General features: G+C 42.8%; 1 protein-coding gene across 3 annotated transcripts in view; it reads right to left on the minus strand.

The window, feature by feature from the left end:
* slc12a8 (solute carrier family 12 member 8) overlaps window positions 1–14,799 on the minus strand; it is a 148,829-nt gene that overhangs the window by 112,436 nt on the left and 21,594 nt on the right. For all 3 annotated transcript variants that reach the window (XM_072259687.1, XM_072259688.1, XM_072259690.1), the window contains exons 4-5: window positions 13,090–13,281; window positions 8,166–8,397 (exon numbers count right to left, since the gene is read on the minus strand). In XM_072259687.1, the coding sequence (XP_072115788.1) occupies window positions 8,166–8,397; window positions 13,090–13,281 (424 nt within the window). The remainder of the gene's footprint in view (window positions 1–8,165; window positions 8,398–13,089; window positions 13,282–14,799) is intronic.

Consider the following 14,799-nt stretch of genomic DNA (forward strand, 5'->3'; position numbering starts at 1 on the left):
AGTGCCTTTACAAAATGGGTAACCCCAGCCATTATAAATATTCTTCTGAGATTGACTGCCTGACATCAGTGGTCACATAACCAGAACTTGTGATATGCACCAGCTGATCATATGACCATCCCATGCCTGCTCCCATGGTTTCACGTGACCCGGATTTGGGTGGGGTTGGAAGCTTAGCAGGTGCTACACCTTGCCCAAGAGTGACCAAACAGAGGGAAGGAACACCTTACACCTCTTTTGGTAGGGAGATATCTCCACCCACCACCCAATCCACAACTGTAATACCCCATCTCTTGAAATATTTGAGTAAATAAAAACAGAAAGTACTGTAACTACTCACCTGAAACATCCTACAGGTACATCCTGACCTGCTGAGTATGTCTAGCACGTTCCATTTTTATGGTAGGTTTCCAGCTTTTGCAGTGCACTGGATTACCATCTAGGTGGACCCTGCTATCATAGGCCCGTCATGCATACCACATACCAGAGATCACAGCATCCTGTCAGCTGACTTACAGGAGATGGAGGGGCTGAGAGGCGCGCCCCATGGAAAAGGAAATCCCATTTCAGGTGGAAGGCCACAGGCAATGATCACATTCCAACCAATTAGACATTTAAATATTCCTCCTATTAAAAGGGTAAAAATGCAATGATAGGGATATGAAATACTTGCAATTCGAATTAAGATAGCAAGAGTAGATAGTAACTCTGTTGCAGAATCACCAACCCTCATAATTTTGTGATATATTTGGAAAGTTACTCATATTAAGACAGCAATCAAAGTCAAAAAAAGTTCAGAATAAAACCACTCTGCTCACCTTACACTTATGACTGTGTGGCTAAGTACAGCTCCAAAACCGTATACAAGTTTGCTGATGACACCACTGTTGTGGGCTGTATCAAAGGTGGTGATGAATCAGCATACAGGAGGGAGACTGAAAGCTTGGCTGAGTGGTGTCATAACAACAACCTCTCACTCGATGTCAATAAGACCAGGGGACTGATTGTAGACTTCAGGAGAGGGAAACCAGAGGTCTATGAGCCAGTAATCAACTGAGGATCAGAGGTGGAGAGGGTCAGTAATTTTAAATTCCTGGGTGTTACTATCCCAGGAGACCTGTCCTGGACCCATCACAAAAATACAATTGCAAAGAAAGCACAACAGCGTCTCTACTTCCCCAGGAGCCTGTGGAGGTTTGGCCTGTCATCAAAAACCTTGGCAAACTTCTACAGATGTGTGGTGGAAGGCATACTGGCTTGGGGCATTATGGCCTGGTATGGAAACACCAATATTTTGAGCAGAAAATCCTACAAAAGATAGTGGCTTGTATCCAGTACATCATAGATAAAAACCCTCCCAACCATTGAGCACATCTACGTGAAACATTGCCGCAGAAAAGCAACATCCATCATCAAAGATCCTCACCACCCAGGCTATATTCTCTTCTTGCTGCTCCCATCAGGTAGAAGGTACAGTACATGTGCTTCAGGACTCACACCATGAGATTCACGAAGAGTTACTACCTCTCAATCATCAGGCTCTTGAACAAACGGGGATAACTGCACTGTATTTCTGGTGCTCCCACAAGCAATGACCTTACTTTAAGGAATCTTTATCTTGTTATTTCATACCTGTTATTTGTTGCTATTTATTCATATTGACACAGTTTGTTGTTCGTTGATCCTGTTTACAGTTACTGTTCTACAGATTTGCTAAGTACGAAGTAAAAAGTATCTCAGGGTTGTATGTGGCGACATGTACATACTCCGATCATAAATTTTACTTTGAACTTTGAAACCTACACAGGGGGGTGGGGGGCAAGATGACATTCTCATCGGTCAGGAACTCATCAAGACCTGACACCCGCATCCTTCCTAACCATGCACAAACTAATAGATTCGCTTCTCCCTAAGTGCGAGGCAGCTTAAAACAAGCAGTGGAAAGCATAGTAATAATAAAACAAAAAGATTGTGGTTATAGATAAAATTATGTATCACTTTTGTGCACTTTTTTTTAAAAACACGTAAGAATTTCAAAACAGACCACTACACTCTATTCTATGCTTCTAAAGGGATCAGATATTTCATAATTCAAACTCGGAGGATGAAACTTTGATTTTTTAAACAGTTGCAGAGAAGCATTTTCAGGAGCAAATTAATTCTCCAACAGTAAATTAAAAATGTATATATAAAAAGCAAGTGATGTCATTTCCTATTGTCACTTGGCTGCTTTGGATATTATAGTTCCTGCCTGTTTCCTCGAGTCATTTCTAGAGGAAGCAGCAGCCAGACAGAAGAGTTTGTCCAACAGAGACCTCAGCTGGAGTCTACATGCATTGCTCTATGTGTGTGCAAATACAATCATTAAACTTCCATATTTATCAACTGTTAGGACGTACTTTTTCCTCATCCCTTATCTACAAGTTATTCTCTTTACAGTCCTTCCAGAATATTTCCTGTACAAGCAAGCAAACAGCACAGTTCTCTCCAAGTATCTGGTTGTTTATTAGTATATATGATTAGTAGATTAGCAAATATACACAGGAGCCTGAAGACACACACTCAGTGATTCAGGAACAGCTTCTTCCCCTCTGCCATCAGATTTCTGAATAGACATTGAACCCATGAACACTACCTCACTACTTTAAAAATGTTTGTACTGCTTATTTAACACATATATACTACTTATACACACACACACTTGCTATAATTCATGTTTTTTTCTATTATTACATATTGAATTACACTCCTACCACAAAAACACCAAATTCCATGACATATGCCAGTGATGTTAAACCTGATTCTGATATGTGTAGTTAGGAGTGTGCACATATCAGACGATCTCTCCTGGTCGCTCAACACCTCCTCTTTGGTCAAGAGAGCATAGCAGCGCCTCCACTTCCTGAGGAGGTTGAGGCAAGTGAGGCTCACCACCCTAACCCCATTAGAACTGACTTTTACAAGAACACCACTGAGAGGGCCAGACTAGCTGCATCACCACCTAGTACAGGAACTGTAAGGCACTGACCACAAATCCCTACAAAGGATTGTGAGGACTGCCAAGAGATTCATTGAGGTTCATTCTATGTCACTCTGCCCCCTCCCCCAGCTGCCTATCACCTCCCTCATGGTTCCGCCTCCTTCTACTACCCATTGTGCTTTCCCCTATTCCTTCTTCACCTTTCCTGCCTACCACCTCCCTGCTTCCCCTCCCCCACCCCTTTATCTTTCCCCTTACTGGTTTTTCACCTGGAACCTACCAGCCTTCTCCTTCCCACCCTCCCCCCACCTTCTTTGCCCCTTCCCTCTTCAGTCCTGACGTAGGGTTCCGGCCCGAAACGTTGACTGATCGTTTCCACGGATGCTGCCCGACCTGCTGAGTTCCTCCAGTGTGGTGTGAGTGTTGCTTTGACCCCAGCATCTGCAGAGTATTTTATGTTTACGATTCATTGAGGTTTCTCTTCCGCCCTTTAGAGATATTGATCAGATATCTATCTGTGTGCACGGGACCCTTAGCATTGTCAATGATCCCTCCCATCCGTCCAACAATCTCTTTGACCTCTTAACCTCAGCCAGGAGGTGCCATTGCATTAGGACAAGAACTGTTAGGACAGAAAACAGCTTCTTCCCCCGGGCTGTAAGACTACTGAACTCCCTGTCACCACCCAGGTTTCATTTTTCTAAATTTATTGAGATACAGCACAGTGCCGGCCCTTTGAGCCACGCCACACAGCTCAGTAACTCTACGCTAATCACGGGACAATTTACAATGGTCAATTAACCTACCAATCGGTATGTCTTTGGACTGTGGGAGGAAACCAGAGCACCCGGAGGAAACCCATGCGGTCACAGGGAGAACGTTCAAACTCCTTACAGACAGCGGCTGGAATTGAACCTGGGTCACTTGTATCATAAAGTGTTGTGCAAAACACTACCGTGTACAGCGTAGTGGTTAGCACGCCTCTACGTTTTTTCTACATGAATCATGGACAGTAGTTTGCAGGTGTATGGGGTTGAGCAGGCTCCGGGATGAGCCATGATGGAATGGTGGAGCAAACTAGATGGGCTGAATGGCCTAAATCTGCTCCTATGTCTTATGGTCTTTTACTTTGACACATTACACACATTACTACTTTTTCCCCAATACCAATCACACTTTTTTCCTTATTTCATACAACTTTATACCAACACACCACAGGCATACAAAGCAGCTCCCTGCCCCCATCTCGGCCACTCTGATCACATATCTGTCATGTTAACACCAGCATATAAACCACTGCTTAAACGTGTGAGAGCAGAGAAAAGAGAGATAAGGGTCTGGCCAAAAGGAGCAGCCTCAGCACTACAAGACTGTTTTTTGCACACAGACTGGGATATATTTAAAACAGCAGCCTCCTATAACGACCATACAGACATTGAGGAGTAAGCGGAGGCAGTAATCAGCTACATAGCCACATGCACGGAGGATGTCACTGTGATGAAAACCTTCACCGCACGTGGTTATAAAAAGCCATGGATGACAACAGCGGTGCGTTCACTACTGAAGGCCCGTGACACAGCCTACAGATCGGGGGACAGGAGCGCGCTTCGCTCAGCCTGGTCTGCACTTTCACTAGGGATCAGGAAAGCGAAAAGGGCCTACGCGGGCAAAATACATGGACACTTCTGTGACACAGGTGACACCAGACGGATGTGGCAGGGAATTAAAGCTCTGACAGACGACAAGATCAGGCAGAAAACTGATGACAGCGACGCCTCTCTTCCAGACGGGCTTAACAATTTCTTTGCCCGCTTCGAACCATCAAACGCTACAGCAAGGGGGAGAGCCAGTCCCTTTTTACCATCTGACCAGCCGGCTCCAATCATTGATGCAGAGCAAACACGGAGAACCCTTGCCAGGGTCAACCCACGAAAAGCGGGAGGTCCCGACAACATCCCTAGACGTGTGCTCAAGGAATGTGCTGATGTATTAGCAGATGTCCTGACAGACATTTTCAACATTTCCCTTAGTCAAGCCATTGTCCCCAGATGCTTCAAAACCTCCACAATCATCCCTGCAGCAAAGAAATCAGCTGTAGCCTGTCTGAATGATTACCATCCCGTTGCCCTGACCCCCATAGTGATGAAATGTTTTGAACGGCTTGTCAAGCCTCATATCACAGCCAGCCTCCCCTCATCACTGGATCCTCTGCAGTTTACTTATCGTCCAAATCACCCTACAGAGGACGTAATATCCACCACACTGCCCACAGTTCTCTCTCACTTGGACAACAAAGACACTTATGCCAGAATCCTGTACATTGATTTCAGTTCAGCGTTCAATACCATCATCCCGCAGAGAATAGTGGAGAAACTGTCACTGCTTGGCCTTAGCACTGCCATGTGTCGCTGGATTCTGGATTTTTTTGACAGAGAGACCACAGTCAGTCCGTGTTGGCAGGAACATCTCTGACTCCATCACACTGAGCACTGGATCCCCACAAGGCTGTGTGCTTAGCCCACTGCTGTTTACACTGCAAACACATGACTGTGCAGCCAGATTTGAACCTGATCATTAAATTTGCTGATGATACCACAGTGGTGGGACTCATCAGCAAAAATGATGAAACAATGTACAGGGAGGAGGTCAAACACCTAGAGGGCTGGTGCAGGGATAGCAACTTGATGCTTAATGTCACCAAAACCAAGGAGATGATCGTTGATTTCAGATGGTCTCAGCCTGAGCACACACCCCTCAGCATCAGCGGCTCCACTGTGGAGAGAGTGGAAAACATCAAGTTCCTTGGGGTGCAGATCTCGGACAATCTCACTTGGTCCAGGAACACCACTGGGATTCTGAAACGGGCCCAGCAGAGATTGCACTTTCTGAGGAAGCTTAAACAAGCATCACTCCCCACTAACATCTTAACTACATTCTACAGAGGCGTGGTTGAGAGTGTGCTGACCTTTTGCATCACAACCTGGTACTCCAGCTGCAGTGCTGTCGACAAAAAAAGCCTTGCAGAGGGTGGTTAGGGGAGCGGAGAAGGTTATTGGGGTCTCCCTACCTTCTGTCCAAGACCTCTTTCAGAGTTGATGCCTCCAGAAGACATGGTACATCATTAAAGACCCCTCACACCCTCTCCATGAACTGTTTGTTCTTCTGCCATCAGGCAAACGTTACAGGAGCATCAAAACTAAAACCACAAGATTACTAAACAGCTTCCTCCCACAGGCAGTCAGACTGCTAAATAGCTGCTCCACCTGACTCTGCTTTGGACACTTTTAACTTGCACTGGACTCTTATAACTTGATTTTAACTGACATGTGGCTGTTGTGTTTTACTATTTATTGTTATGTTTATTATTTAGTGTTGCGTTTGTTATGTTATGATTGCACTGCCCCTGAGAAACGCTGTCTCATTCTGCCCTGCACAGCTGATGTATGGTTAGAATGACAATCAAGTTTTTGAATCTTTGAATCTTGAATCTTTGGTTACTTTTCAATCTCTGTTCTCATGTTTTCCTCTGGAGAAAACCTTCAGCCAAAACATCTCTACTTAACCAGAATCTAGCAGCCCCATTTCAGCCGACGCCATGTTACTTAACTCACTTGGGACTCCCCCACCTGATGCACATTTGCTTTCTTTTCTCCGCAGCTGCCTTCTCTTAACAAAACTTAAAACATTTTTGAGTTCTAATCTTCCCTGGATCTAACAACAAGTCATTGACCTGAAAGATTAACTCCTCCGGGGGAACCACAACCTCTTCATAGGGTAAAAAAATAGCCTCAGCGACCCGGAGAGCTACGCTGGCTGCGGTCAGGGCTTTATGCTTTGGTTTGTGGAAGGGTCACCCCATGCCAATCAGATCAATGGGTACAGGCCAGGCTAAATGTGGTCCACCAGTCCTCCAGGTTTGAGGGTTCATCTCAGGGCTAACAACCCTGACTGGTGAAACAAACCATTTCCAAAACAGCAATTCTACACCCGAGTACGATGGTATTCCTGAGTCTCCATCTCGGACTCACATGACTGCCAGTAGTGAAAACCAAAAGGAAGCTACTGACATAATGAAGGAAGCTTTGAACACCACTAGAGATGATGGACCTTCACTGCCAGTGGTGTAACAGGCAGATTATTTATATTACATGAAGGGTTAACTAGTTTCTCTCACTATAGAGGTCATCTTACCTGCTACATATTTCCAGCATTTCATAATCACCATTGATTGGTGTAGAGCAAAATAGAATTTGACATATTTAGAAATCAGAATATCAAAGCACGATTTTGAAATGCATAATTTTATAAAGTACCCAACTCTTTTACAGAGTAAGCAACAGTTATAGAATTATTCATAATACAAACATAATACATTAATTTAAAATAATATTAAAAGGAAAATTCTAATAAACTATGTACCTACATTGCTACCTGAATTTTGCAGAATGGGTGTCACATTTTTGACTCCCTGCTTTGGTCAGGGTTGCCTGTGGATGTTGCGTCCCGGGCAGCTACTTGATACGCAAGACAGTATGCAAGCCATGGCGGTAGGGTATGGAGAGCAAGCTGTTGCCCGTGTGGCAGGCTCCCCCCTCTCCACTCAGCTGATGAACCCAAACCAGGGGTTCCCAACCTATTTTATGCCGAGGACCCCGACCATTAACCGAGGGATCTGCGGAACACAGGTTGGGAACTCCTGATCCAATACAGAGGTACCAGTGGCATTGTAGGACTCACCAGTCAGCATTGATCTCAGCGCAGGACTGCCTTAGGGACTCCAGCTCCAGATTTCCCTTTGGGTTCACTCCCAAAGCCTTCCCATGAGTGGGTATGGCAACAAGACAGCGGAGATTGGAGATCAGGTTTCCTTCTCCTAAAGGAGCTGCCAGCCATGGCGCTGGTAACCTGCCTTGCCAGATTTAGTAGCTAAGCCACACATGAAGGCCAGGAGCTGGGTGTCAGATACCATTTGAGACACATGGAATAGATAGTGGGAGCTTATCCCCACTGCCACCTCAGGCTACAACAACCTTAAGGAACCTTAAATGTCACTGACTGGGGACAAGATATACAGTGGGGCAGCAAAGGCTGGAAACTCTACAAATATCTTCCACATAAATAAGAGGGATTTGTTGAACTGCAAATGATTGCCTCGCCAACAGCACTGACAAATGAATTTTCTTACCAGGATCCAGATGTGTGAACGTCCCAACCACAAAGTCCATCGTAGAGATAGCCAGCAAGGCTAAAAGTAGCAGTTGAAACCGAATGATCCATTTGACGCCTGCTAGATTAATTCCTAGTAACCCTATTAGCACAGCGATGGAAATTCCTCGAACTGCCCAGATGTTACTAAGGTTCATCAGGTCAGCAATGGATTCAGCAAAGCCAGTGATATACATAGCACCTGCAACACACTGTAAGAAAACAGTCATTTACTTCCAGCGTCAAGAACGTTTTATAAGTGTGTATTAATCTAATAAAAGTTGGGGCCCTTCTTCTAAGAAAGGACATACTGACATTGGAGAGGGTGCAAAGGAGGTTCGCAAAAATGATTCCAGATTACAAAGGCTGACCATATCAGAAGGGTTTGATGCCTCTGGGCCTGAACTCACCAGGTCATTGAAACTTACTGAATTTTGAAAGGCCTCAGTAGAGTGGATGTGGAGAGGTTGTTTCTTATGGTGCGGGAGTCTACGACCAGAGGACGCAGCTTCAGATTAGAGGAGCATGCATTTGCAATGGGGATGAGGAGGAATTTCTTTAGCCAGAGAGTGGTGAATCTGTGGATTTCATTGCCACAGATGGCTGTGGAGACCAAGTCATTGGGTAGAGTCAAGGCAAAGGTTGACAGTTTGGTGATTAGTCAGGGCATGCAGGGATACAAAGAGAAGGCAGGAGATTGGGGCTGGGAGGGAAAATGGATCAGCCATGATGAAATGTCGGAGTAGACTCGAAGAGCCAAATGGCCTAATTCATGGTGTTTTGATGATTAACAAATAACCTTAAAATAAAGTAAGATTGCTTACACCTGTTCCTCACTATAGGTACCAAACTTTCTGTGAACAATAGACACCTTGCACAAAACCTATAGCTTCAAGAGGCAAAAAATTTTCATTAATATCCCGAACAAAATTCGGGTTGAGTATACCGTTGATCCACATGCTCTCTTGTTCTAATTGACATGACCGGCGATAAAAGGAAGCATTCTTCTTCTTGAACAATACCACGTTTACAGAAAGGAGAGGACAATTTTTTTGTTAAGTAGGTCACATTAGTTGTACCTTAAAGCTGTCTGGCTATAAATAAACGTGTCGGTGTTCTGAGCTGCAGAGTAGAAGAATGCCTACACCTGCAAAAATGTCACAGTGGGTAAAGGAAATACAATGGTCTTAAAATAAAATGTGAAAAAGAAGCACAGCACTTTAAAATGATTGTCTGAGGTAATATCAATCAAGGCATTTTATTTCTTCGGAGGATATTATACTGTAGTTTAGTAAAGGAAAATCAGCACATTCAGCGATGGAGGAGGAAATGACTAACACCTCCATTCTGTCTACAAAGTATATTTAATTTAATTCATTTATTGATTGAGATACAGTGTGAAATAGGTCTTTCTGGCCCTTCGAGCCACACCGCCCAGCAACCCCCAGTTTAATCCTCGACTAATTACAGGACAATTTACAATGACCAAGTAACCTACCAAACGTTGGGTCTTTGAGAGAGGAAAACGACACGGTCAAGGGGTGAATGTATAAGCTCCTTGCAGGCAGAGGCAGGAATTGCAACTACACTTAATGTGGCCTGTATTCATTGGCGTTGTAGAAAATTGAATAACTAATATGCATATGATTAATTGCTGCCCGCAGATCTAAGTGGACTAGCCTTCAGCAGAGAGTTACGCAGTTTTATGGTCCATGTCTTATGGTCTTAATGAAAGGTTGCCTATGGAAAAATATATTTGCTCTCATGCTGTATCAGTCACTTTCTTTTCTAATTTTTCCCCTCACAGCTTTTTATTTTAAACCTATGCCTCACTTCGGGGTGGCAGGGTGGAGATCTGTCTCTATCAAAGGAGGTGTAAGATGCTCCTTCCCTCCACTAGCCTGCAAATCACCCATGGGCAAGGTGTAGCACCTGCTTAGTCTCCCCAGTCACAGACACGTGGAGCCATGGGATCAGATGGTGGGTAGTCCTAGGAGCAGTTGGTGCATATCACAAGTCCTGGTTATGTGATCACTGACACCAGGCAGACAATCTCTGAAGGGAATTGATGATGGCTGGGGTCACCCGTCTTCTAAAGACACTGCTCAGAAGGCAATGGCAAATTATTTCTGTAGAAGTATTTGCCAAGAACAATCATGGTCATGGAAACCACGATTGCCCATGTCATATGACATGGCACGTAATGATGATGTTGATTCCTCACTTCAATTCCCACAGATCTACAAAATAAAATTAACATTAAAAGTGGGTGTCCTTAAGAGTATTATGAAGGGGATAGAAACAAAATTAAAATGCTGGCAATACACAAACTGGTCATTATCAGCCTGTGGCAGAATATGCACTGCTGTAATAATAACAGCCGTGAACTCCCTAGGCAGCCAGAAAGGTCTACACAGCAGCACCAGGTACTCCAAATCCAGGGAACAAAAGGATTTGAGGGCATTCACTTTCCAGGAGTCGCACCTTTCTGTGGAAAGGGAAAGAAGTTTGAAATTCCAGACCTAAAAAGAACAAATGATCTAATGAAAGATTATTGATCTGAAACATAAAGTCTTGTTCTCACTTGTGCTACCAAGCAGGAGAGCAAGTACTTATCCTGATGTAGGGTTTTGGTTCGAAACGTTGACAACTCCTTTCCTCTCACAGATGCTGCTCGACCTGTTGAATTCCTCCAGCAGATTGTTGCTGCAGATTCCAGCATGTGCCGTCTCTTGTGCCTTTGGGCTAGGGGTTCCCAATCTGGGGTCCACGGACCCCTTGCTTAATGGTATTGGTCCATGGCATAAGAATAGTTGGAAATCCCTACTTTAGGCAGTTTGTGTATTGCCAGCATTTTAATTTTGTTTCTATCCCCTTCATAATACTCTTAAGGACACCCACTTTTAATGTCGATTTTATTTTGTAGATCTGTAGGAATTGAAGCGAGGAATCAACATCATCATTACATGCCATGTCATATGACATTTGGTGTGGGCCCCCAAATCCTAAGAACTTTCTACAGGGGCATGATCAAGAGCATTCTGACTGGCTGCATCACTGCCTGATATGGGAACTGTACTTCCCTCAATCGCAGGACTCTGCAGAGAGTGGTGCGGACAGCCCAACACATCTGTAAATGTGAACTTCCCACTAATCAGGACATTTACAAAGACAGGTGTATAAAAAGGGCCCAAAGGATCACTGGGGACCTGAGTCACCCCAACAACAAACTGTTCCAGCTGCTACCACCTGGGAAATGGTACCCCAGCATTAAAGCCAGGACCAACAGGCTCCGGGACAGCTTCTTCCACCAGGCCATCAGACTGCTTATTTCATGCTGACACAACTGTATTTCTATGTTATATTGACTATCTTGTTGGACATAATTTTTTTTATAATTTACTATAATTGCACATTGCACATTTGAATGGAGACGTAACATAAAGATCTTTACTCCTCATGTATATGAAGGATGTAAGTAATAAAGTCAATTCAATTCAATCCTGTCAGACTGAATATGCCAGTATCTTGTTTTCAGTTTCATATTTCCAACATCCACAGGTTTCTTCTTTAATTATAATGGAGGAAAACTAACAATATTTAAAACATACATAGTTGCATGCTTGAATCAAGAAGCTTTCTTGAATACCATTAATGTACTTACAAGAGACTGCAATATTTACAACCTCTAAAATATTGTAAATACCTCAAGATTGTTAGCTGTATGAGATATAAATGAATGCTACACCTTCAATGTTAGTGCTTTTGTATTTATCTAAGAGAATTATTATCTAGTCAATTTTTCTTTAGGGCATAGAGGTAGAGTGGGAATGATGGCTTGGTACAACACTAAAATTTTTATTTTTGAAAAGCTAATACTTCAGGTTCTGCCTCAACAAACATTGGTGGTGACAGATATACAGATATTCCAGATTTCAGGCCTTTCCTGATTACGGAATGAGTTCTATTTTTACAGACATCCTTAAGTTGAATTTGGGAATGGGGCCAAATACTTAGGATTTGTAAAAACATGTGATAAATCATTGCAAACTTGATTACTGTTGATTGCAAAATTGAACCCAAATTTTTTTTTGTGGCCAAGCTGTATAGCAGAATTCAAACTCATTACTATTTCAGAAGTGTCACAGGAAGGATTCCCAATTCTTAGACAGCTTGCTGGTGCCATTTGGAATACTGGGCCTGTTTTTGGGATTGGAATACTGCGATATTGCCACTGTTACAGTGCCAGAATTAAATGGAGAATCAGCTATTTAGCCAAGTGCAATAATCATATATTGTAGAAATGTTTTCACAACCAATGGACTCACTTTCAAGGAGTCTTCATCTCACCTTTTCAATATTTATTGCTTATATATTTATTACTATTTCTTATTTTTTGTATTTGCATGGTTTGCTGTCTTCTTCACTCTGGTTGAATGCCCCAGCTGAGCAGTTTTTCACTGATTTTGTTACGGTTATTATTCTATAGATTTGTTGAGTATGCCCACTGGAAAGTGAATCTCAGGGTTGTATACGGTGATGTATATGAACTTTAATAATTAATTAACTTTGAATTGTCGTTAAAGATTATGAAAGAATGCAAACTAAACGACACTTGTATTTACATAGGCCCTTCTACGCAAAAAAATTGAAAAAACCACAGCAATGTTATCAAACATAACATGGCACCCAGCTACATAATGAGGCAGACTTGATCCAAAAGGTGGGTTTTAAGGAATGACTCAAGAAAGGAAAAAGGTGAGAGATGCAAACAATCAAGAAATTCTGAAGCTGAGGACTTTGACTGAGATGACCACTATAGGTGAAATAATTAAAATCTAGGTCCCCAGAATAGCAGACCTCTGTACAGTTCATAAAAAGCACCATTTACTTATCATGATTACCTGTCCAAATACATAGAGAAATCCAAATGTTCCTCCTACTTGACCTCCCAGGACTGTAGAAAGCATGGCGTATATTCCACCATTTCCAAGACTGCACCTCTCCAACACTCCAATTCCTGACAGAACTGTCACCAAAGCAACCAAGATAACCAGGGTCACCATAAACATTCCCAGCAGGATTCCAGTATTTCCCTGAGAGTTAAAAATTGCAAAAATCAATGATATGAACCCAACTAGTGCCAACATAATAAACTGAATAGTAGATAGATAAACACAAGAGATTCTGCTGATGCGGGAAATCCAGAGTAAAACACACAAAATGCTGGAGGAACTCAGCGGATCAGGTAGCAAAGTGTGATCAAGGTGAATCTCACATTCCTCTGGAAGCATTAGCTATTTCATGAGCAGAATCGTTAATTTGCAGATGAATAGTTTTTCTCAACCACAACATGAAGCCTCATCTACTCAGTCAATTGAGAAACCAAGTAGCCTATTCCTGCTCCCAATTCATAAATCATTTTTTCATGAATTTTAAGAGCAGCAAGTTCTACGAGGGGTGATTGATAAGTTTGTGGCCTAGGGTAGAAGGAGTCAATTATAGAAAACCTAGCACATTTATTTTTTATAGTCCCCTCCTACATTTACACACTTAGTCCAGCAGTCGTGGATGAGTTATTAACTTCAAACTTTCTGCATAATCACTCAAAGAGTTGAACTGCATGTGCATGTAACGAGAGCTGTATAACTCATCTCCTTCTACCTTAGGCCACGAACTTATCAATCACCCCTGCAGTGGACACTTTCTGGACGTCCAAGATCCATATGCTCCATGACCGCTGGACTAAATGTGTAAATGTAGGAGGGGGGACTATGTTGAAAAATAAATGTGCTAGGTTTTCTAAAATTGACTCCTTCTACCTTAGGCCACGAACTCATCAATCACCCCTTGTAATCAAATGGTGCAGTCTTGCTCCTGTGTTCATAACGTACTATCATTATGGAATGACTCTGAACAAGGTGTCCCAGAGCTCACCTGGACAGACAGATTTAATGCTAACTTTTCATTCATTCTGAGAAAAAAAAGCAAATTATTTTATTAGATGCAGAAAAAATATTTAATCTTTCCTTTATAATAAGATGAAATAACTGGGTCTAAAACACACACATTATGATTCCAACATATTTTTGTTTTACTTGTGCATAAGGAGAACAGCATGGCCCATCACCCACACTGTTCTCGTCTGAACAGAAAACAGCTATTTTATGCAGAATTGGTTTATCAGCTACAGATATTGACCATTTCCGATGTATATGTTTGAGTGAATTCCTTGCCTCCAAGATCAAACTCCATAAACAATAGAGGGATTAAAAGTGAATTGTAATTTCAAGTTGACAACTGATGACAAAGTTAGAAAAGCAATTTCCCCTAGTTGCGGGGTATATTTCACATCCTTCCATTATTTCTACCTTGTCTGTCTCTAGCTCCCCCTATTGTGTAAAGGAATGCTATGTTTTAAGATGACCTTTCTGAAGAAGTCTCACTGCAAAGGCTTCACTTGTCTGGCTCCCGTACACACTGCCTCAGTTGGCCCCGCATATCGTCTGTAGTAAGCAGAGATGTCTCTGGTGGTCTCACTTCAAAGGTCTCACCTGACTACAACTGCTGCAACGTGCTCTTGCCTGGACATGATCTTTAATCCTTGCCTTATC

The sequence above is a fragment of the Mobula birostris genome, chromosome 6 (assembly GCF_030028105.1).
Source record: "Mobula birostris isolate sMobBir1 chromosome 6, sMobBir1.hap1, whole genome shotgun sequence".
Lineage (NCBI taxonomy): Eukaryota > Metazoa > Chordata > Chondrichthyes > Myliobatiformes > Myliobatidae > Mobula > Mobula birostris.